This window comes from Choristoneura fumiferana, chromosome 17 (genome assembly GCF_025370935.1).
Source record: "Choristoneura fumiferana chromosome 17, NRCan_CFum_1, whole genome shotgun sequence".
In the NCBI taxonomy this organism is placed as follows: Eukaryota; Metazoa; Arthropoda; class Insecta; order Lepidoptera; family Tortricidae; genus Choristoneura; species Choristoneura fumiferana.
In genome coordinates, this window is record NC_133488.1 from 4,735,842 (window position 1) to 4,757,961 (window position 22,120).

At 38.3% G+C, this 22,120-nt stretch overlaps 1 protein-coding gene across 7 annotated transcripts in view; it reads right to left on the reverse strand.

Annotated features, from left to right (window-relative positions):
- Nucleotides 1-1,898: 1,898 nt before the first annotated feature.
- The window catches only part of LOC141436748 (protein yippee-like), a 186,313-nt gene continuing 166,091 nt past the window's right edge, over nucleotides 1,899-22,120 (reverse strand). For 5 of the 7 annotated variants that reach the window (XM_074099778.1, XM_074099777.1, XM_074099780.1 and 2 more), the window contains 5 exons: nucleotides 11,218-11,330; nucleotides 8,198-8,325; nucleotides 6,417-6,460; nucleotides 5,207-5,315; nucleotides 1,899-3,941 (listed from right to left, as the gene is read on the reverse strand). In XM_074099778.1, the coding sequence (XP_073955879.1) occupies nucleotides 3,852-3,941; nucleotides 5,207-5,315; nucleotides 6,417-6,460; nucleotides 8,198-8,325; nucleotides 11,218-11,254 (408 nt within the window). In that variant the 5' untranslated portion in view covers nucleotides 11,255-11,330 and the 3' untranslated portion in view covers nucleotides 1,899-3,851. Of the gene's footprint in view, nucleotides 3,942-5,206; nucleotides 5,316-6,416; nucleotides 6,461-8,197; nucleotides 8,373-11,217; nucleotides 11,331-22,120 lie in introns of all 7 variants that reach the window. The other 2 variants (XM_074099782.1, XM_074099781.1) reach the window with 2 other exon arrangements.

The following is a 22,120-nucleotide window of genomic DNA, read 5'->3' on the forward strand; positions in this document are numbered from 1 at the left end:
AATTATTGCATTTAAAACTACATTTTCACTCGATAAGCGTATCTCGAAAGTACATATGAAAATCTGTTGTTGGTGCTTTTCAAGTAACACTCGTATCGTTGGAAATTGGCGTTGAATAGATTCAAAATACCATTTTAACGGTACAGTCACCATCAGATCTTTCGGAGCGGCCAAGGTGGCCAAAAATATCGGAACATGCACCCTATTATTAAGGTAAGAGCACATGTATCGATATTTTTGATCACCTTGGCCACTCCGAAATATCATTACGGCGACTGTACATGTTTTATATCGTATGTAATTAATTACTCTCACTCACACTTAAACAAGTATGAAGAAAAAGTCTTTACATACATTAAGATCTCGTCTCGATAGCAGTGTTGAAACTTTTAAATGTAATAGCGGTCGATATACTTTCGTTTCAAGATTAAAATCGCTTTTTTAACTGAACTAAAAAGATAGATGTATTTAAAATCATTTCATCGCCAAATTATTGCCAAAAAACACTCGTGACTTTACAATGTTCTTTCTTAGAACAACGAATACCTACAACAGAGTTGTCCAAAAATCATCATCCAGAGTTAGAATAAAAGTTGGACGTACAAAAAGACGCGATATTTGTTGTTCCATCCCTCTCTAACGTATGTAGCCATCTCAGTCAATCGTGTTAGGCGTCAAACAAGTAAAACCATACCCTTATTGTTAAAAACACGAGCGTCAATTTGATTTTATTATAATAAATTTATTATAAATATTACAGATGTATTTTATACGCTAGTGGCAGTATGACTCTGGTATTTACGGTATGCGACGGCAGAATATTGCGTACAATATACTAAAAGTATTCCATATAGACTATTTTTTCTTAACCGTGAGCACGTCGAAGAAGGTAGCGGGAGCGAGTTTTGTGTCGATAGTGTTTGTATGCAACCGTGCACACTGAGAGCGGCCGGATAAGCGTGGCGGTAGCGTTTTTCACACACAGCTACCGCTTCCCACGTGGTCACTGTTACAGCTCAACAGAAATCGGTCGTCAATATACTATTAACAGTAACCAAAGATCACTACAAACAGAGTAGAGTACTTTACTTGCTTTCCATATCTTTTAGCATTGAGAGTGAGTTAAAAAAATATTATTAATAGACCATTTATTCCATCATTTCACAATTTCCAATTGTAGATAAAGTAACAAAAACTTTACGACAGAAATTCATAAGTTTTGCCATGTGTCAAAGTTTTTAACCTTCAAAAAGGGAAGAGGGTTCACAATTCAATTTCGATTCGATTCTATTTCGTTACTAATTTTATTTATTCCAGTTCGGTCGATTGTTACTTAGTAACTCTAGCAAATCGTGTCAGTCTAAATCGAATATCTTTGAATTCTACTCCGCTTGTAGCGCCATCTTTTCTATTTTTTAACAAATATAATTACGATATATAATTCAAAGCTCATGCAAGTTCTTACAAAGTAAGTTTACAATTAGGTAAATGAAGTACCATGTAGTTAAGATAAAAATGGGTAATGTACTACTAGTTACATTCCAATAGAAACAATAAATGGATAATAAAACTTTCTAAATCGCCTCTCCGTAACTCGGCTCTCCGTCAGCTAATACTAACTAAATTACAAAGTGATGATTAATTGTTTGACATTGTATTATTTTACTAAACGTCATACACGCAAACTTAGCTTGTTATCTCTTTTACATGCGAATGGATCGCTACTTGCGAGAAAGAGAGCGCAAACTTTTTGAGTTGTTCCCGCGTAATGTCATTTTGGTAAAGGTTAGATGTAGATAGGTTTCATACGCGAATAAAGACAGTTATAAGGGTATTGCAGATGCGTTGCCAACCTAGAGGCCTAAAGATAAAACTACTACATAATACTTAGAAAAAATATCTGAACACACGTTACCATCCTTGACAAATAACTTCGTGATCGAATATTTTTGAGCACCTCTATTCTGCCTCCTTGTTTGGTGGAGATGACAAGTATACAGCCAGTGGCGTGTATAGCTAGGTAACTAAAGGCCCTGGGGCAAAAAAGAAACTAGGGCCCAACTAAACAAAAAAAAAATAGTTTGTTCCGTATTCGTCGTGTTCCGAATTCGGCGTACTCCAGATTTATTTTGTCATTTATAATTAGTAAGTCAGCATCCGAGGGCCTCCTGAGTTTGGGGGCCCCGGGGCTGGTAGCTACGCCACTGTATATAGCATTCTACCTAACTCTAGGGCAGCCATAATTAATATCTCTTTTGCATGAGCCATATTTGTGGCTATGCTTCAGTGGGCCCCAGTATGAATTTATTTAGGCTGTCCATATGCAAACATGTTCGGTGATCTAAATAAATTATGCTAGTTGGGCCATTCATAGAAGCTCGGCGGACCGCAATTTATGTAGGTAGGTATAGCTACTCTAGGGCATCGAAAATCGGTTTTTATTATATGGAGTAAACCGAAAAACGGTCATATTCTTTAAATGTGACAGGTGACGTGATATCTACTGACAATTCGTTCTTAATTTCGTAACCAATTAAAAGCTCGGTTTAACACTGAACCTTCTAAGTCAGCAATATATTTCAAATTATTAATAACTTGTGGACTATCACGTTTAAGAAATAGGGGCGTGTTTATTATGAAATGTATACAGGAAATAATGAAGCGCGTACCATTCAATCTATCTACAGCTTACCTTAATATTTAACAGAATGTCGCAACCTCAAAATTAATTAGCTAAATATAAAAGTTCCCATTTCAATGAGGAACGGTCAAAGTTTTCGATACAAACTAAAAAAAAATCACTTTACCAGGCATAAACAAAAAGTAAAAAGGCCTACTCCGCTTTCCGACTAGTCACGGACAAGAAGCGAATATTACAGCTGAAATCATTAGGAACAAACAACTGACATGAGCAATCTCCTTCGTTCCGTTCGAGAAATCCAAAAAATCTATTCTAACATACTTATCACAGGTTAAAGGGACAAGAGAAATTATTAGTGTTCTCTTAATACAGTACAATGTAGGTACATAAAAAAAAACTAACTTACGATGCACGAGACGTCGTGAAAAATTATAATTAATTTAAATTCTAAGCCCATACAAAGCCCCGGGGGCTGTTGAGATCGATAACTTATGTATATTAACGTTGACTGGCGGGCAAGCGCTGAAGCCGACTATAGATACGAAAAGAGCACAAAAGGCGATATCCCTCGAGCATCCCTGTATACCGATCAGTCCCCATCTCCCAATAACAATACGTGTGACAAAATACTCAGTTTGCTATGGCGACTGATCGGTTTACTTTACGCCTCGAAAAGTCAACCACACGATCACTCCACCTGTCAAATTACGCATGTCTTTAAGTGAAACATCATTCTTTTGCTCACTTTACTAGCAGTACGTATGCGCTGTTTGACAGTTGGTGCGACCGTCTGGCAGCCCTATTGCCGTCTTCTTGTTCTCTCGATGAACAATCTGTGAAGCCTTTTAGTAACATCCGATGCGATTGGGCTGTCCGTCTCGACTAGATGAAGTTCACTTCCTAATCGGGGAACACGTGCATAATTTTCTCGTTCGTTTCTTAGTCCGTCCTTTCTTTACTTTGCGAGTCAGTAAAGGACAGACTGAGCGACAGGGGAAAATGCGACGTTTTCGTGGAAACATTTCACATGTCATCGAGAAAATAAATGACGGTAGGTAAGCGGCGAGCTAGCGAGCCTCGCCTGACCTTTCATCACGAAGGTTCCAGTTGCCGCTGCGGGTCCATGCTTAATTGACGCTCGTTAGTCACTTCACTAAGGTCCGCGTCCACTAGTCCGCCGGCGCGCGGCCCGGCCGAGTGGACCGCGCGCCTAATCCCACCCGTTCTCCTTCACCATGTGAGCCAGCTCGATTATGAACTTGCCCTCTTTATATTTCTGGCTGGACTCGAAAGCGTGCTCCTGGAATAAAAAAATAGTTATTGAAAAGCGACATACAAATTAGTGAAAATTGCAATGTGCCAAAGAGTAAATGTTTTGGGTTCTTTATTCCTGCCCATGGTGGCTGTAAAACGAGAAAGTACAAAAGAGTGCAGTTACTTTTGATGCTGACCTTACACAGGTATCTACATTCTAGGTGTCCTGCACTCCGACTTCTGGCCGGAAGGTGTGGTCTTCCGTCGCTTTAGGGAAGCAAGGATGAAAATCCCTAATTTTCTTTTTATTATTTGTAATTATTTTGTTTTGTGTTTATTATGTGATTATTTTCATGTTTTTAAATTTATACCGCATGGTATGGGTACAGTCACCAGCATTAATATCTGCTACAGCAGAGCGTGCAAAAATATCTGACAAGTCCTTCCGGCCCAAGAAATAGAGTCTATGCTATATATTAGATATTATATATAGATAGATAGCTAGATATTTATGCACGCTTGTTGTGTCAGATATTGGTGCTGGTGACTGTACCTAAACTGTAATGCTGTAAATTTCTATTGGTTTATAAATAAACAAATTATTTCGTTATGCCATTAAACAAAAAAACACGATAGCTTGCTAAATTGGTGTCTATGTTTGTCTTGTTTAAAGCGAACGTAAGGTCATAAGGTAATTCGGTCAATACAGAACCATGTTATCAGTCGTGCTAATAACGTCTAAAAGTAACACATAATAATAAATAAATAAAAGTATGGCGCAATCTTTATTCGTCAGGGCATCTTTATCGATATTTAGATCAGGCGTGGCGTGCGAGTCGAGTACGTGTTCGTTAGGTATACTCGTACTTGTGGGTCTTTTAATTTGGTAGTTTTTACATCACCTCTATTCCCTTTCCGCGTCATATCCATACCTCGGCTTTCAATTACATAAAATTGCCAGAAGTGACAAGTTACTACAGTCAGGCGCGGCTCACTCCGCGATTTTATTTTCCGCTTCAAGTAGATGTCTGGGCCCCCCTAGAGTGTGCTATTCCACTACACGCGCCGCGCGCGGCAGTGTTGCCAATTTAGCGACTTTTGAGTTTGAGTTTAGCGACTCGAGTTTCTAGGTGTTGGCAACACTGCGTGCGAGTGAATACGATTTATGCGATGGACAGAGAAGCATACAGTAGGCACGATTCTTATGCCTAAACGTCACTTTTGTACGGCAGTGAGGCTTCTGTACTTGTACTATTACTTATTCTGTGCTACAATGTAAATATATGTTCGACCTCGCCTGTGCGTACTCACGTATTTCCAGCCCAGCATAGTCTTGCAGCAGTCGCAGTAGATGTCTGCGACGGCGTGCAGCCCGGTCAGCAGCACGCGCTCCTCCGCCGGCCCGCACCCGACGTTCACACTGCAGGACAAACAGACATATAGGTAGTGCCTAGGGCTACCACCTCTTCGGGTTTGACCCGGAGTATACGGGCGTGCCGAGTCAGACCGGGCGGTGACGGTGACAGCAAGAAAGACAGCCGACCTCACGGCGATGATTCAAAATTGTCTGTTGATTTACGATGGGTTCAGTTATTTAAAGTCACCTCAACCTTCACCGAACTAACCAAAAAAATTGTTTTTTTTTTTCAATTCCTATAAGCAATGCTTTTGTAGAACGAGTCTTTTCTTTAATGTGAAATTAGTAGATAGACGAGCGAAACTGCTTGTTAGTTGACATGGTAAAGGCAGAGTTAATTGTAAAGATTAATTACAAATATGAACTGCCAAGAATTTTTGAAGTTTTTGAAGAAACCTGAGCAAAAGAGATGCTTAAACAATCCCTTCAGAATAAAACATATAGTTTTAAGTGTCAAGCTGGCCCAATTCAACCTAGCACTAGCTAGGTCATTTATATTTTTATAAATACAATAAATTAATTAAATAATTTATTGTTTTATTTAAGTAAAAAAAATAATTCTGAAATCTCCGGGTGTACTGGTTTTGAAACTATAAAAATATACCTAAACTATGGTAGATTCCGTATAAAATACGAAATCCTTAGAAAAATATAACTTAATTTTTTCGTAATGGCTACGGAACCCTATTTCGGGCCTGTCCGACACGCTCTTGGCCGGTTTTTATTAGTTCTGTGGTATTGAGCTAGATTTTGCTTATGGCAACATAGTCATTTAAAATTGAAGGGTCCACGGAAAGAACATGTCTAGTCACCTTTTTTTAAAATTGAGATTTTAATATCAAAATGTAGAGCTCACAAAGTACTATGACTTACCACTGAATTAAATAATCTGAAAACAATATAAAATCGTTTTTTTATCTTTTAAATAAATGGTAACCATAGTAATTTTTCGTGATGACTAACTTTCAAACCGCTATAACTCAAAAAGTTGCTTAGGTGACTAGACACGTTCTGTCCGTGGACCCTTCAATTGAAGTCTGTGTCACAAGCGACTCGAGTTTGCATGCAACGCAATGCAATATGCATCCATATGATAATACTCACACTGAATTGAAGAGATACGCGCGCCCCTGGCTGCCTTGAAACGACTGGAAAATGAAAATTGGACAAGATATAACATTGTATTTTAAGCACCAGTGAGTATATAATTACACAAAGCGCTTTATGACGGGAGCTATTTACTTTGTCTTTGAGTTACTTTTTCTGGTAATTTTCGTACAGGGCTAGTTTCAAGAAAATTACCATTTCACCGCTTGTCATATTTTTCGACGAAACGAAGACGTGGGTCACCAACTCCTGTCATATTAAGTGCTATATGTATATTTAATTCACATATAATTTAGATTTGAAATTTGGATGTTCGGGATAGTGCTAGAGAAGAAGTATGAAGAGACGTTTTAAATCATAATAAAAATGAATTGATCGTGGAAAGGTTTTGGTAAAACATTTGCAAGTGTAAGTATGCAAAGTCAAGCTAAGAACAAAGTTGCAAAAAAAGAGTCACGTATTGACAATAAGGCTTCTTATAATTTCTAAACTATAAGTATGCAATGAGTTTACCGGGTAGCATACCGATCATTTACCTCTTCTCTAAGTATTTAATGCACCTTCGCCAAAAAGCGAAACACAGTGGTAATTTATCATCAAAATGGATAAAATTAGAGTTCAACCAAGTTAAATAAAGGTAAAGTATTCAAACATGTTTGCGAAACAAAAACAAACAAAGAAAGAAGCTGAAAGTTTTCTGTTTGGCGAATTCGGAGGGGATCTTTCTGAATTGAAATTGCATGGCATTCATAAAAGATTCCCGCCTACAGTTTTGTTTTTTGCTGACAGAGAGAATGAGCAAACATTACAGCATGCATATAAATAACAGGTAACTTTCGACAGGTAGACGTCGAATCTTTTCATTTTTACTATTTTCGCGTCAATGTTTTTTGCGATCAACTCATATTGTTAATCATCAAGATAATGAATGATGTCGACAAGTAGGTACAATCAAAGAAACTAGGATATATATATAGTCGTGGTAACTAAGTGGTTTGACCTATTTGTGAAATTACATTCAATTGGATATTTACCATGACCTTTACTTTTCCAAGAACTGCAATTCTGCTAAAATAATTTTCTAGTTTCGATTTTCGTAAAAATCGCTCGTTATTAACACGCATGCGTTTGCCGTCAGCGTTTGGGTGCGCAAACTATGCGCGGCAGGATACCGCGATCCGCTCTCCCGCTTTCCCGCGGGAATCCCGCCATTGCTCTACCTAACCTACGCTACTACTATCATTTCAGAACTGTTAAGCGCGTTTCAGACAGTTTTAACCAACATCCTAACAGGGGTGACCTTGCTGGTTGCTATCCATGTAGAGTCTACTACTTGTAAACAAAATTATAACTTGCCCTTCAACGTCCTTAGCAGACTGATTCGCTAGCGTGTTGACGCGTGGTTGTAAACTGTTTAGCCGAAACACAATCCGTGGTTGTAACCCATGTTCCACCCAAACTCTGTTGGGATGCCTGGTTTATGATGCTGGTCTGGAACGGGCTTTAGAATGTTCAACTGTGGTCAATCCACTAGGCACGCGACTTCTTTCAGCGCTTCTCAACCGTCTCATTTCCCTGGGCACTTTTCTTACGAATTGGTTTCTGATTTTTATGTCGTTCTCGATTGTTTATTAGAGTTCCTGGATCTGTAATTCTACCAGATAGCTAAAAAACTGTATCAGAATCTTTGGCCATTTTTACAGAAAAGTGGCCACAAAAATGAGACGATTGAAACGCTCGAGAGACTTCTTCCACCAACAATGATTTACAAAGGTTACCTTAGATATAAGCTCGTCATGGCTGGCCAGGTGCGCGCGGCAGTGTATGCAGCTGTATGTCCGGTGCGCCGGCGGCAGGTACGCCTGGAATGTTTTGACCGGCGCCCGCGCCGCCGGGCCGCCGTCGCCTGCCACGGCACGATTAGTCAGCCCCTCACGCATGAGTGCCTGCTAGCTACCAACACAAACGCCGTTAGCCTACGGTCCGGGGTCGTACCAGTGATTCTTAAGTTCCTAACTGTTGGTCACAGGGGTAAGTAAGAAGGGCCACGGTTTTTTTTACCGGATTTCCAAGATGGCTACAATCTTAAACGCCACACTCGACGAACAGTTCGAGGTCACAAATATAATGTATGTACTTAAAACTGATCAATATTTAACAACTTTTGAATAAAAAAATCTGGCCAAATCATGCCAGACAAAGTCAGGATGAAAGGTTAATAGTTCGGATATGAACGGAGAAATCCGGACGTACTCTAGCCACGATTGAAATTCTATCCCTTTCTTATAATGTAAACCCTACGCGTCAAAATAGGATTAGAATCTCGCGTGCGTCGTCCAGCATTTTGTCTATGGGCTTAGCTAGTCTCGTCAATGGGCGGGGAGGTTATTCGTGTTCAATAATTCAGCTAAAAGGAGACTGGATGCTGGGTCATCACATCACTACAACGTTAAGAACCACTGTCCTAGAGATGTGTCGAAACATAAGCACTTCGTCAGGCCTCAATCTCCTTTGGTGCTGTCGGTTACGTTGATCTACTGTTTATCTAGAAGAAATGTAAGCGTTCTGTGACGCTGCAGGCAATTGACTGAGCAACGGGAGACCAAGACCTTAGCGTGTTGTTTCTACGGACCGTGGGACCCTAGCTTTGGGCGTGGGTCCGAGTGCACTACAGAACAACATGGGTTTCGCATTAATATGACGTTTTTTTATGAGTAGTTATGTTCATTGTGGGGTATTTGGTTTCTTGGGATTACAATTAAGCAGAAACTGTCGAGGTTGATGAAGCTGATCCTTGACTGGCTTGTTCAATGGACCCGGGGATGCCAATATGTCGCCAATGCTTCTCCGTGCTCGTTACATACGTCACATTGTACGTACACAGAAACTAACTTTAGTTATTGCTTTCTGCCAAGGTTCATGCGGCGCATTCTTCTAGGGCCTAGAATCTAGGCAATGACGGTCTTTACGAAAATCCACGTTAAAGAGCCCTGAGCGCCCAATTTTCAATATCAACTTCTGAGTTTGATTTTGGAAAAAGGCTCACGAATGGTAAGCGTTGGTAACTTTGCTACTTATTTTTAGTCAAATGCCAATATAGAGACAATCGACTATGTAAATATTAAGCTGTAAACCTATGAATTTAGGATGCATTATAGAGAGAACTGTTTTAAAACGAAATCAAGACGTTTGAATTAAATGTTGTTCGTTCGTAGTGCACATCGGGCGACATCGTAACAGCACTCATGCGATATTACAATTAAATAAGTGATGAAAAATTTCATTAAATGTGAGAAATATCGCGCCAGATGCAGTCGATAATCGACCACTTGGTCCAATCGTAACACCCCCACAATATAACGGTAACGATATTTCTCGTACCGTATAAATGGCCCTTTATAAAACACAAAAAAAAAAGTGCAAAAAATAACTTTTACAAACTTTATCGCTCTGAATTATACAAAAGCTTTTAAGTATTCTGTCTAGATTCTTTAATTATAAAATTGATTTCTGCACTTCAAACCAAGTAAGAACGTTACACAAAAATGATTGATATTTACTTATCTCAAAAGTCTCTGAGTAGGTAATTCATCAAAAACTAACTAGGTACTGAAGTGTAAACGTTGATAGAAATAAACAAGTATCAAACGAGTTTGATTGATTTCAAAAATAAACAGTGAGAAACTATTTATTTTATTTCTAAGAAGTTATTTTTTTCCCGTTACCCAACGTTATGAACTTATGTTATAAATATTCTTGTTTATTGTTTTTGAGGGATTTCGTCTAGGGTGCAGTCCAGCTGAATATTTAAACAATATGAATTAATTATTCGATATTTTAGGTAAAATTTTTAGGCTGCACATTGACCTTCCTTCGCTTCTAGCTAACAGATACTTCAACTCATCCTGACGCGTAGCGCTATAGGCCGTAGCGTGCGGACTACATTCTAAATGCAATGTGACTGCCATCTGCCGACTGTTCATATACATCCTCCCTTCCAGTTCTATTACAGTTGTCAAAACTAGACGCAAGCTGCACTCTATCTGCGATTGAAATGTATGGATAGTCAGTAATTGCAGTTACATTGCAATTGGAATGCAGTCCGTGTGCATGTTAGTAAAGTTAGTGCCTAAGGCCTACACTAGCTGCGGGGCTAATCCGAAATTCGAAGTTCGTGTCATTTGGTCCCTATGACACGTATGCTATTTCATACGAGAGTGAGAGGGACGGTACGATACGAACGTCGATTTTCGAATTTCGGAGGAGGCCCTCTGGCGCGGGTGCACTGCGCGGGTGCAGGTATCCGTCGCACGCGACGTGTGCAGTTAGCGCTGCTGATACTATTTTCCAATAGGCTTCCACCCGCTCCGTGCAAACCGCGTCAGCGACGTAGCGTAGGCCCTTAGCGTAGAGTCTGTCAAGCGAGTCATATCCTTAGAAAAACGTGGCACTTTTTTTTTTTGAGATTTCAAAACTGATAAATACGCTAAAAACTATAATAATAATAATAATCTTTATTTATCTGTCATAAAAATACAATGTTAACAAACTTATTCCTAAACCTTCTCTTATTAAAAGGGACAAATAACACACAATTACCCTCAAATAGGATAATTCCTGTGTTTCAGGTGTGTTTGATTATTTAAATACATGGTGGCTCACAAACTGAAGTAGGCTTGTAGTTTTCACCGTATTATTAGTGTCGACAATTCAAAGATTTTTTAAAGTGCCGCCTTTGTCAAAGGAAACGACTCGCTTGACAGACTGTAGTTCTGTGGCGGTAAAGGTGTGTACAGACCTGCCTGCCGCGAGCAGCAAGCGCCCGCCGCCCACATGAGCCGCGCTCCCCGCCGGTCACCTGCCGCGCGCGCCCGCGCACCGCGCCGCGCGCCACCCACGCACCGCCAGCCTCTGTAACGCAAGAAAAAAAATGTTAAAGCAAAATGGATATAGTAGATTGTACAACAAGAGCATAAAACGAGCCATTTCACCCGAGAAGTTCATTCCACCCGAGCCGGAAAGGTGAGAGACACGTCGAGGGGAAAATTGGTTTAATGCTCGAGTTTTACACTCTGGTTTTCACTTCGATTGAGAGGAAATTAAACAGCACCAGTGGAAACAATTTTTAACTTACTAGGTACCTTTTATTTTTCATGCATTGCTATATGTATATATAGCTATAATTTTTTTGTTTTATTTATTCATTTTGATTGATTTAATTAATTTTTAGTTTCACATAAAATAAAAATAATTAAAAAAATATATTGAAACTTTTTTGTTTGTGGCTGTTGACACCTGATTACCTTGGTCTTAGACGAAGATTTTAATTTTTGCACAAGAGCATAACAATGAATTTTATGTCGCCTAGATCCAGCATAAATGCCAACTTTACGAGCATGAGAAGTGAAAAGTTTATTTTGCAAGTAGGTCGCAAAGGGCTCTTTTACATGTCACGTTTTATACCAGCGCTTTCGGAAAGTTAGGGTTGGTTCAGAAATCTAGGGTTACTCCCTACCTAATGGAAAACAGTGTGTCGTGGGGAACAACGAACATGCAGCAATACAGCATAAGAGCAATGTCGGTACACACGTGACAGTACACTCGCACTATACACGCAGACATAATTTGACTGCTTGCCAATACCTTTTGCTCTACGAGGTTATCGGAAGAGCTAAGGATCGTCAAACCCACTTCCCCGAAATGTACTTCTTTAAGAAGGACCATTTTTTCGCACGCTGAACTATCTCAAAAAAACCGGCCAAGAGCGTGTCGGACACGCCCAAAATAGGGTTCCGTAGCCATTACGAAAAAAAAATAAGTAATATTTTTCTAAGGATTTCGTATTTTATACGGAATCTTCCAAGTTTAGGTATATTTTATACCTTAGGCTGCTATTTACTCATAAACTACTAATAATTCTCAAGCAAACTTAGCCGTTATAGTTTTCCTTGAAAGTTTGATAAACTTACTACCTTCCTGATTTTTTTCAAATTTTTCCACTCACCAGTTTAGATTTTAGAGTGGGGGCGGACGCTCGATTTTTATGAAAATTTGCACTTTAAAGTTGAATATTTCGCAAACACATCACTGAATCTAAAAATCGTCTTAGCAACCCCCTAATCCTATCCAACGACACCCCACACTATAGGGTTGGATGAGAAAAAAAAATCAACCCCACTTTACGTCTATGGGAGGTACCCTAAAAAAATATATTTTTGAATTTTTTAAATGTACCATTTTGTCGGCATAGTTTACTTATTTATCCGTACAAAAATACAGCTTTCTAGCATTGATAGTCCCTGAGCAAAGCCGCGGACAGACAGACAGACAGACATGGCGAAACTATAAGGGTTTTTGCCATTTTGGCTCCGGAACCCTAAAAATACACTTCCCAATCCCAATGGATTATTTCTAAAAAAGTGATCTGTAAAGCGAAACACGAACACAAGTAATATGATCAGTATTGCTTCATATTTGCTGGCAGAGCACAGTGTCCCCTTTTTCAGGAGACTCATAAATGCTTTGCGGGTTAGGTATAATACGCAGTAAAGAGATAAGTGTCGTATCTACAACAGCGATCTATCTCTGGAGGTGTCTGAACCGCGCATTGGAGCGACAAGGTCGCCGCCTCCCCGTGGCGGACATTGACCACGGTCTAACTTCGCAATAGAAGTGTTTCTTCTAAGTACCGCCTAAAGTAAATAGAAAATCGCTAATATCTATTTATTTAAAGGGAAAATTAAAAAAAAAATCGTCTCTACAAGAGTAAACCCATAGCGAGACCATTGATTTTCAGATACGCTTTTACAAAGTAGTTGCGTATTTACTTTGTACAAAAGCAAGCGCGTCATGGTTTTAAACCCCCACCGCAAAAAGAGGGGTGTTATAAGTTTGACCGCTAGGTGTGTCTGTCTGTGGCACCGTAGCTCTTAAACGGGTGAACCGATTTGAATGCGGTTTTTTTATTTGAAAGCAAGTTTTCTAGCGATGGTCCTTAGACATGTTTTATCAAAATCGGTTCAGCCGTTTTTGAGATATTGAACTTTTAAGCGACAATCGCATCGCCAGAGTTTCTTCAAAAATTCCTAAGAACCGATGATTACGAAAGACAAGTGTTGCGACTTAGAAGAATTAATATTGTACGAAGTTAATTTCTAAATTAGTCATTAGACATATCGACATATCTCAGCCTGTATACTTCCCACTGCTGGGCTCAGGCCTCCTCTCAGTGAGAGGGGCTTGGGCTGTAGTTCCCACGCGGGACCAGTGCGGATTGGGAACTTCACACATTCCATTGAATTGCTTCGCAGGCTTGTGCAGGTTTCACGACGTTTTCCTTCACCGTAAAGCACTAGAGACGTATATGTAAATAAAAATACGTATTTCTGTTCTGAACTGTCAAAAAAAAACTTATTTTTATGAAAATTCTAAAATTCTGAAGAGTAAATATCCTGAGATCTCAGGAAAAATCCTGAGATATGGAAAACTCATTCGTAGCAGCGCTATTCAAACGAAAAACTTTAAAAGCTCTTAATTATATAAGGTGCTAGAAAATTTGGTGCGGATATTTTCAGGGTATGTTATTAATGACCTAAGAATCAATTATAAGGCCATTTTCAGGTGGTATAGGACCTTGTGCAAGGTCCACCCGGATTGCTACCACCATCTTGCTCGCTAATCCTGCCGTGAAGCAGCAGTGCTTGCACTGTTGTGTTTCGGCGTGGAGAGTAAGACAGCCGGTGAAATTACTGGCACTTGAGGTATCCCATCTTAGGCCTCTAGGTTGGCAACGCATCTGCCCCTGGTGTTGCAAATGTTTATGGGCGGTGGTGATCTCTTACCATCATGAGACCCACTTGCTCGTTCGCCATCCAGTCGAATAAAAAAAATATATATTAAGTACAGATAAAAGTCACACTCTTTAGAGCATTTTGTACATCTTTATACACATGCAGCTTATGGGCGCATTATACGGGCCGGGCTTTTGGAGCCCTACGTGTACAGTTCACGGACGCGTTCCGGGTGTTGTTGGGGCTGCCCCGCTTCTGCAGCGCATCTGGGATGTTCGCCGATGCACATGGTGATGACTTTTTGCGAGTTTGCGCAAACGGGCGGCATCCTTGGTGCGCCGGGTGCGGGCCAGCCCCCAGAGGCGTCTTTAGCCCATGTAGCGCCCGTGTGCAATTATTACTTTAGCGCCATCTAGGAAGCGCGCGGTCAAAATGGATTAGATACAAAGTGCCGCGGTCGGCGCCCCTAACACCGCTGCGCCCGTGTGTAACACACACCCTGCACTATAGGTAAAGACGCCTCTGCTAGCCCCAACAGTATCCTGCGCATGATAGCGGGCAGGGTTGACTGCCCTTACATGGCTCACTGCAATGGCTTGCACCGACCTGCTACCGTCACCACGTGGTGACCCTCATTGTTTTATTTTTATTGTGTATGTGTTGTTGTGTTACTAACTATTGTTTTAAATCTTTTGTATTAACCAAATGTGTCAATGTTACATGAATAAACAAGATATATTTCAATATACATATATTGTTTGGTGTTTTTTTTTTGCTTCATACAAAAATACCATTCCGTCCAAAAATAATCATCCTTGCATTACTTAACATTTTTTTTAATTTAATTTAATTGAAACTAATTAACAACCTCAAAATATCCGCATCTAATTTTCTAGCACACTGTGTAGAGGACGAGGTCAATGGCATAAGTAATGTACATTGTCCAAACGACGTCGATTATTTATTAATTGATCGATTGCTATAAAATTTTATATCATTAGCCGCGTCGGTATAGGTGAAAAACTTAAGTAAGTAAATGTGTTGTATGTAGTATACGTGTCCGTATAGATAAATCGACGTTCTATATTCGAATAATTATTTCAGTCCCATCCCATATCAATTCTGTGCACAACTACATACATTTTTCACCTATATCTACTCTTACAAAGTTCTATAGGTATCCCTCATTTAATGTACGTAATAACATTCACCTTAAATTTAGGTGCCGTAGAGTCCAATTTAGACTAAAGAACACGTTGGGCAGCAATATGTGCCCTCAAACTTAGAATGATTCGCGCCTTGCGGGATTTCTTTAAAGCTATTTAATAGAAAAACTTTTATTTTACTTCTTCTAAAGTTTGAGTGGTTCCTTTTAGTATTCTACTGTAGAACAATAAACTTTTAAGATGGATCACTTCATCTACATTTTAACTGTAGTTCCGGTGATTAATATCTAGCTATGCTGTCTGTATTAAATCCATACTATGTACCTTATTTTCGGCACTAAAAGAAAAACAATAATATTCCTCTTTATATCATAATATAATTATCATAGTTGACGGCAGTATTGTTTCATCTATTCAAATATATTAACAACAAAAACTAGTAAACAGTATGGCTTATTTCTCAGGCCAATGTCTTCAATCACCCTGACCCTGATAATGAAAGAAAAGAACGTTCTTAAAATAAGACACACTGTGTGGGATATTGTATACATATAACTAAAAATCTTGATTCCGTAGTATTTGTATATTTAGACTGTCTTCCCTGCTACATGCGTAGTTAGATGAGGCATTGCGATAAAGCAGTTTGTTTTGTAACGACGCTGACTTTCTAGGATTAACATTTAGCAGTGTCTTTGTTGTAGATGTTTCATTGTACAGGGTTTTATGTACATTTCGTAAATTACTTTAAACAGGAAAGTTGATGCCATAAAACAATAATTGCAAGACATGATTGTAATATAAATACCTTTTTGTAACCTTATGTGAGTCCTCGAACTCGCGTGCTTTATAAAGAACAAATCAATTGCAAGAATCAAACGAATGTTCTATATAAAGTACCAATTATTCAATGCAGACTTATAAATAAATAATAATACCTAAAAACTTACCTTGCCTAATGTGTTGGGTTGGGAAACTGTAAATTAGGTAAGGATATTCTTGATAAATAAATAAATAATTTCACAAAATTCCAAAACGCATGACTCTCGTCTAGGTCTTAAGCAAATACATAGGTAGTAGTATCAGTTAGAAAGATTTATTTTCTAGTTTAGAGATCACTAACATCTCTACAATATAATCAGGTCAACCTTGTGTCCTCACTTCATTTGTAGAGATGTTAGTGATCTCTCTTCAATCCAGAGTCACTGTTTTCTTAGTCAAGCCTCGTTCCATTCGAACCACCGCACGCGCATCGCCATCGTCGCGTAGACATTGTCGATCAACGTCACGCGAGGACGCGTGTCTTGGGCTATGAATATGAATTATGGATCCGTGCTATGATTTTAAATTGATCTTGTCGGATTAGACTAGAAATCTGGTAATTATCAAGTATCTAGCTCCATTGGTTTAGGTTGTCAGTCGATCAGTCAGTCACGTCACTCCTTTGTAGGTACAAATACCTCCTTTATAGATAGATACGTATGATTAGACAAGGCATTAAATACTTTTGTACCATGTTTGCCGGGTTTGTATTTATCCGAGACCTAGTATTCCTCTATGCCATAGACGATGATGTCTCTTCAATCTGAAGTCAGTTCTGTTTTCTTTGCCACGCCTCGATCCAACTCGTTGCTTTCGTCGCGTGGACACTATCGAGCACGTCAGGGCTAAGAATATAAATTATGGCCACGTCTCGTCTCCTCATGTTCATTTTTAATTTTAGATCTTGACAGATTGAAGTGATTGGTTTGATAGCGGCTTGCTCTATGCACGCTTAGCTTTTACCAGCGATTTCGCTTACCTAGATTTCAGTTAGTTTAATCAAAAACAAATAAAAAATAAGACTAACGAACATCTTTATATCCATCTATTTTCACAAAATAATACGTAGTAGGAATTATGTATGAATAGTAGAGTTTGTTTTCAGAGCGTCACTTTCCCACGGAACCCATCAAAACGGGACAGTGATAAACTACAGACTAATAACAAATCGATAGACATAATAAATCGTGCAAATAAATCGTGTTGTGATGGCACAGATAGGTTAAATCTATTCATTTAACTAATCGGAGTTCGTTCACCTTTTGTGTGTGTGTTTAATGAGTCACGTTGAATTTCAAATTTCAAGTCATTGCGGTAAGCCGACGTGCAAAAAAACATTGATTCATCCTTGTCCATGTTCCTAGGCCTTGCGGTCGAGTCGAATCCACTAAGAAAATAGTCTATAAATATTCAAAAGATGGTGTGCGAAATGAAATAGCTTCAGAGAATTTTAAATTAAATATTTTATCAAGGAAAGCGACGGTATTGTGAATTTTAATAACAACAGAAGCATGGCACTAATGCCTCCTCTCTACGAGCAACCAAAAGACGCCTCCCTGGTCATGCAAAATTCTAGGTAACTTAGTAGAGGCGACTAAGGGCCCTAATGTAAGAGTATAGGCAGCAACGCTCTCTGTGGTCATATACGAGCATCGAATTACAACACTGCAGCATTTAAAACAAGGAGAAAACTATCACACAAAAGTCATTAGGAAGTCTCAATATATATATCTTCAACTACATCGACGATAATGATGATGCTGATGATGATCTCACCGATATCGGCCATGGCGACCACTTCGACTCCTAATTCGATTGGCACTCGTGCAACTTTGAAAAACTGTCGATTACCAACTCTGTCGAAGGGCGTAGCGACTTAAAAAAAAAGAGAAGCAAGGTGATCTCTTCAGACCTTTTCCCGCCTTAATCAAAATGTACACCCAGTCCTATCTCTAGGTAAAACAGAGATAAATCTGAAACACGTTTGCTGTTTCGTAAACGGTTGCGAAACTCGCACGTGCGCTGTTCAACTGTTTATCATGTAACCCCAGACCAGTAAGAGCCCATATCTAAACACATTACTCCACCAACCCTTTGGACTTTAGTTACAACGTGGTTAGACTAACTATCGTATGGAACCCGGTCTGATTGGCCAGCTGTTTAGATTACGGATCTGCCGTGGGCGAACTTGGAGTAAACCTTTGGTTGAATAAACAGGCGAAGTTACTTTAATAGTATGGGTAAGTTTGGGCGGCATTAAACAATCAGTTTTCTATACCAAGTAAAATGTTTTCTATGAGGTCTAGTCACTAGTCAATAAATTGGTGAAGCAAATCTTGGAGCAAGAGGGCAGTAAATGCAGTTACGAACATACAGAATGATTCTAGGGGTTAAGTTAAGATGAAGACAAAATCTATTTATTTACACAACTAAGTAAATGTATGTATTATTATTATTATTTTTGTATTTTTTTTCTATAATTGTATACTATAGTTTTTAAGTATTTTAATTGTAATTATATTATTATGAAAAAATGACTTTCTGCCAAGTTTCTTGCGGCGCATTCTTCTTGGCAATGATGGTCTTTCCGAAAGCGCTGGTAGTTTAAAAAAATGACGTGTAAAAGTGCCCATTGCGGCCTATTTACTGAATAAATCATTTGATTTTTTTTGAATACAAGTCGTTTTAGACCGTGTTTACGTAAAATATTCACATTATTGTTTTTTAATGATTATTATTACTCACTTATTAGATTCTATATTTTAGACTATACATCAAGGTACGCGCAAAAAAACCCGAATTTAATTCATAAAATTACTTATTAAATTGTTAGTAATCCAGGCCTCATAAAAAAAGCTAAAAACAAATGAACACTAATTAAATTACTGCTACGAAACGCTAGCTAGTTTATAATATAAAAAAACACAAATTTTCTCATAAATAACTTAACGTGATACAAAACTGGAAAATATAACGAATGACGTAGAAGTCGCCATTATCTCTTGAAAAATAAGGAAGATACGATACGAAAAAATGAAGTTTGCATTACATCTCTTTGCAGAAAATTGAGATCTGGTATGGCGTTTCTATCATAATATATAATGACGTTATGGATCTTTTTGCGTAATTGACGATTAAAAAGTCCATATTTTCGTATTTTTTTAAGACATCCAAGAAATTGTTGCCCAACTCGATTTGACAAACTAAAAATATATATCTGAACGAATAAACTATAACTGCTTGCGTATTCCCTATTAATTGAGTTAGGGTTGTTCCTGATTGCGGTTCCAGGAATCAGCCTGTATTAAAACAACTGTACGATTTGAAGCTTAGAATCTCCTATTACGTTTACTTTCTTTGGAAATAAACCAGAAATAACGTAGAGTATTTCAAAGGAAACCAAGAAAATAAAGCAATTTATATCATTAGCGTCCCTTTTGTGTATAAACCACAGAACACTAAAACGGGTAATCTAAAACGAGAAGTTGCAAAAACCCAGACATACTAATTTGAATTCTAGCACAACTCAATTAAACGTAATTCGCCATTTAGATTTATTTGCGACTTTATACCCTTTTGTTGTGAAAGCGTTTGTTCTGCGCCTTCTACGGGATATTGCAGAAACTTTAGGTACACTATAAACAGATACAATGTTCCATTGTGCCTTTATGTCTTGGGAAACTCAATTCTTTGACGGATTTTTGCTAATGCGTCTATTACATTTACATAGGCTCGGTGAGCAATAAATCTCGCCAATTTTTCAAACTGGCTGAGGATGATATGTTTACGTTTTCAAACACATGGGCCGCTATTTCGAAAATAAAAACAAAAACTGACGACTTTAAATTTGAAGTTTGGAACTTATTCTATGTAGGTATGTATGTTCTTCTTTTGTTTCATAATTCTAGTCCATTACATTACATCAAAGAGTGTGTTTTTAACGATGAGTTCCAGCTGCCATAATGGTCTAGTTGACATCAGTGATTGATAGTCTTTGAAGCCAACACAGCTCGTAAGTCTCACCGACTGGACAAAAGACGCGCGACTGACTGCTTTAAAATTATTTCTAAAGAGAAGAGTTCAAAAGAATTAACATGAACATAATATGTTCTCGTATTTGATATAAAATCTTACGTTACTCATAAATTGAAATAAATGTTACCAATTTCTAACACAATCTCATAACATGAAATTGTGGCACTTCAGTGAATCCTAGTGACACAAATAACTCAGCTGATAGAGAAATGAAACTTATCTGGATTATCTAACCTAGTACTTATCAGAAGGCGGAAATAACTTTGCCTTGTTATTTTTATTCTAACAGTTACTCATATCCTTCACCTTTGTTTAGATAAATAATAAGTTATTCGTATTATATAGTCGTACTATTAGATTATGATATATATTATATTACATAGTATGATATAGCAAACTTTTTCCAGTCTTTATTAGCATTAATCATCAATCACTTTAAAAGGTAAACAACCAGGGGCCCATTGTCTAACACTTGGAATCACAATCGTTTTCACTGCTTCTTTCTGTCACACGGTAGAAAGAGATGGTGAATGCGATTGCGAACGTCAGCGCGTTGTACAATACGGCCTCTACTAGTTTATTGGTTTGTGTGTAGAAAGAGACCACCAATATCTGACACAACAAGCGTGCATAAATATCTGATCGACTCTATTTCTAGGGCCGGAAGGACGTGTCAGATATTTTTGCATGCTCCGCTGTGGCAGATATGAATGCTGGTGACTGTACAAATGACACCAAACTAAATTGAGGCGTATATAATTTCGATTTTTAAATGAAATTTGTCTAAACGTATCACATGTAAACTAATAAGGGCACTATCCCCCTTAGTGAGCTTTCGTTTTAAGCATTTGTTATGTATGTATGATGTATCCTTAACAGTTATCACTTATGTAAGAGCACTCCGGTAAAAGTCCACCCCAGTTAAATTAGAGCAATTGAACAAACACAAGACCACCTGTAATGAATCGCTCGTTTTACACTTGGAAACGTACGGAACACCGTAAACAGGTAGTCAGTGTGTATTGATCTTGAGCGAAATTAGACACGAGGCCACTGCAGATGCTCTCGTTATAGACTTCTTAAAATAATACAAGCTTATAAGATGCATACCCACATTCATAACACAGCCGAATGTATCACACGTTTGAATACAAGTGTTTTTGCCACCGTACTGTTCGCACTTCAGTGGCATTTGGGAGTGGAAGATAAGAAGAAAGTCTCCCTTTCTTGTTCATCCTATATGTACAATATAATTGTTGGTACACATTTTTGCAGAACAAACTTGAAACAGGAATTAGATAACTCTTTGCTAAATGTAAACAAAAATTTATAACATAGCCAAGACTGTAAATTACTAAGAAATAGAAATAGAGTAAATGACGGGACATAAAAAACCGTGTTAGGAATACCTTTCAAGCATTTTTTATACCAAGAAGTAAAGATCTTAGTGGATTAACTTTAACAGAGTGAGAGCCACTCACCATAACAACCATCACCATACTCACCAACCTTGAAGAACAAGTGAATGAATTAACGAACAATTAAATTTCGAGCGGTTTACATTATCGATCAATAGTTGCGAATGTGTGTTAACTATGGTGCCTTATCGGAACAACTAAATCAATAACAAGCGATGCGAAAAGGAAGTGGTATTTTGCGACGCCATTTTAAAACAGCTCAATTATGAAACGCAATTATAAATTATTCCTACATTTATCAATAATATGTTTAAAAACAAATACTTAAACGACATTTTGATAAAAATGTTTGTTTCCACTAATAACCCATGTTTAATTTTCTCGATACGCATATGAATGGACATATTGACCTTTCTTCAAACATAAGTTCTTTTAACATAAGATAAATAAGTAACTTTAGTGGTTTTTATGCA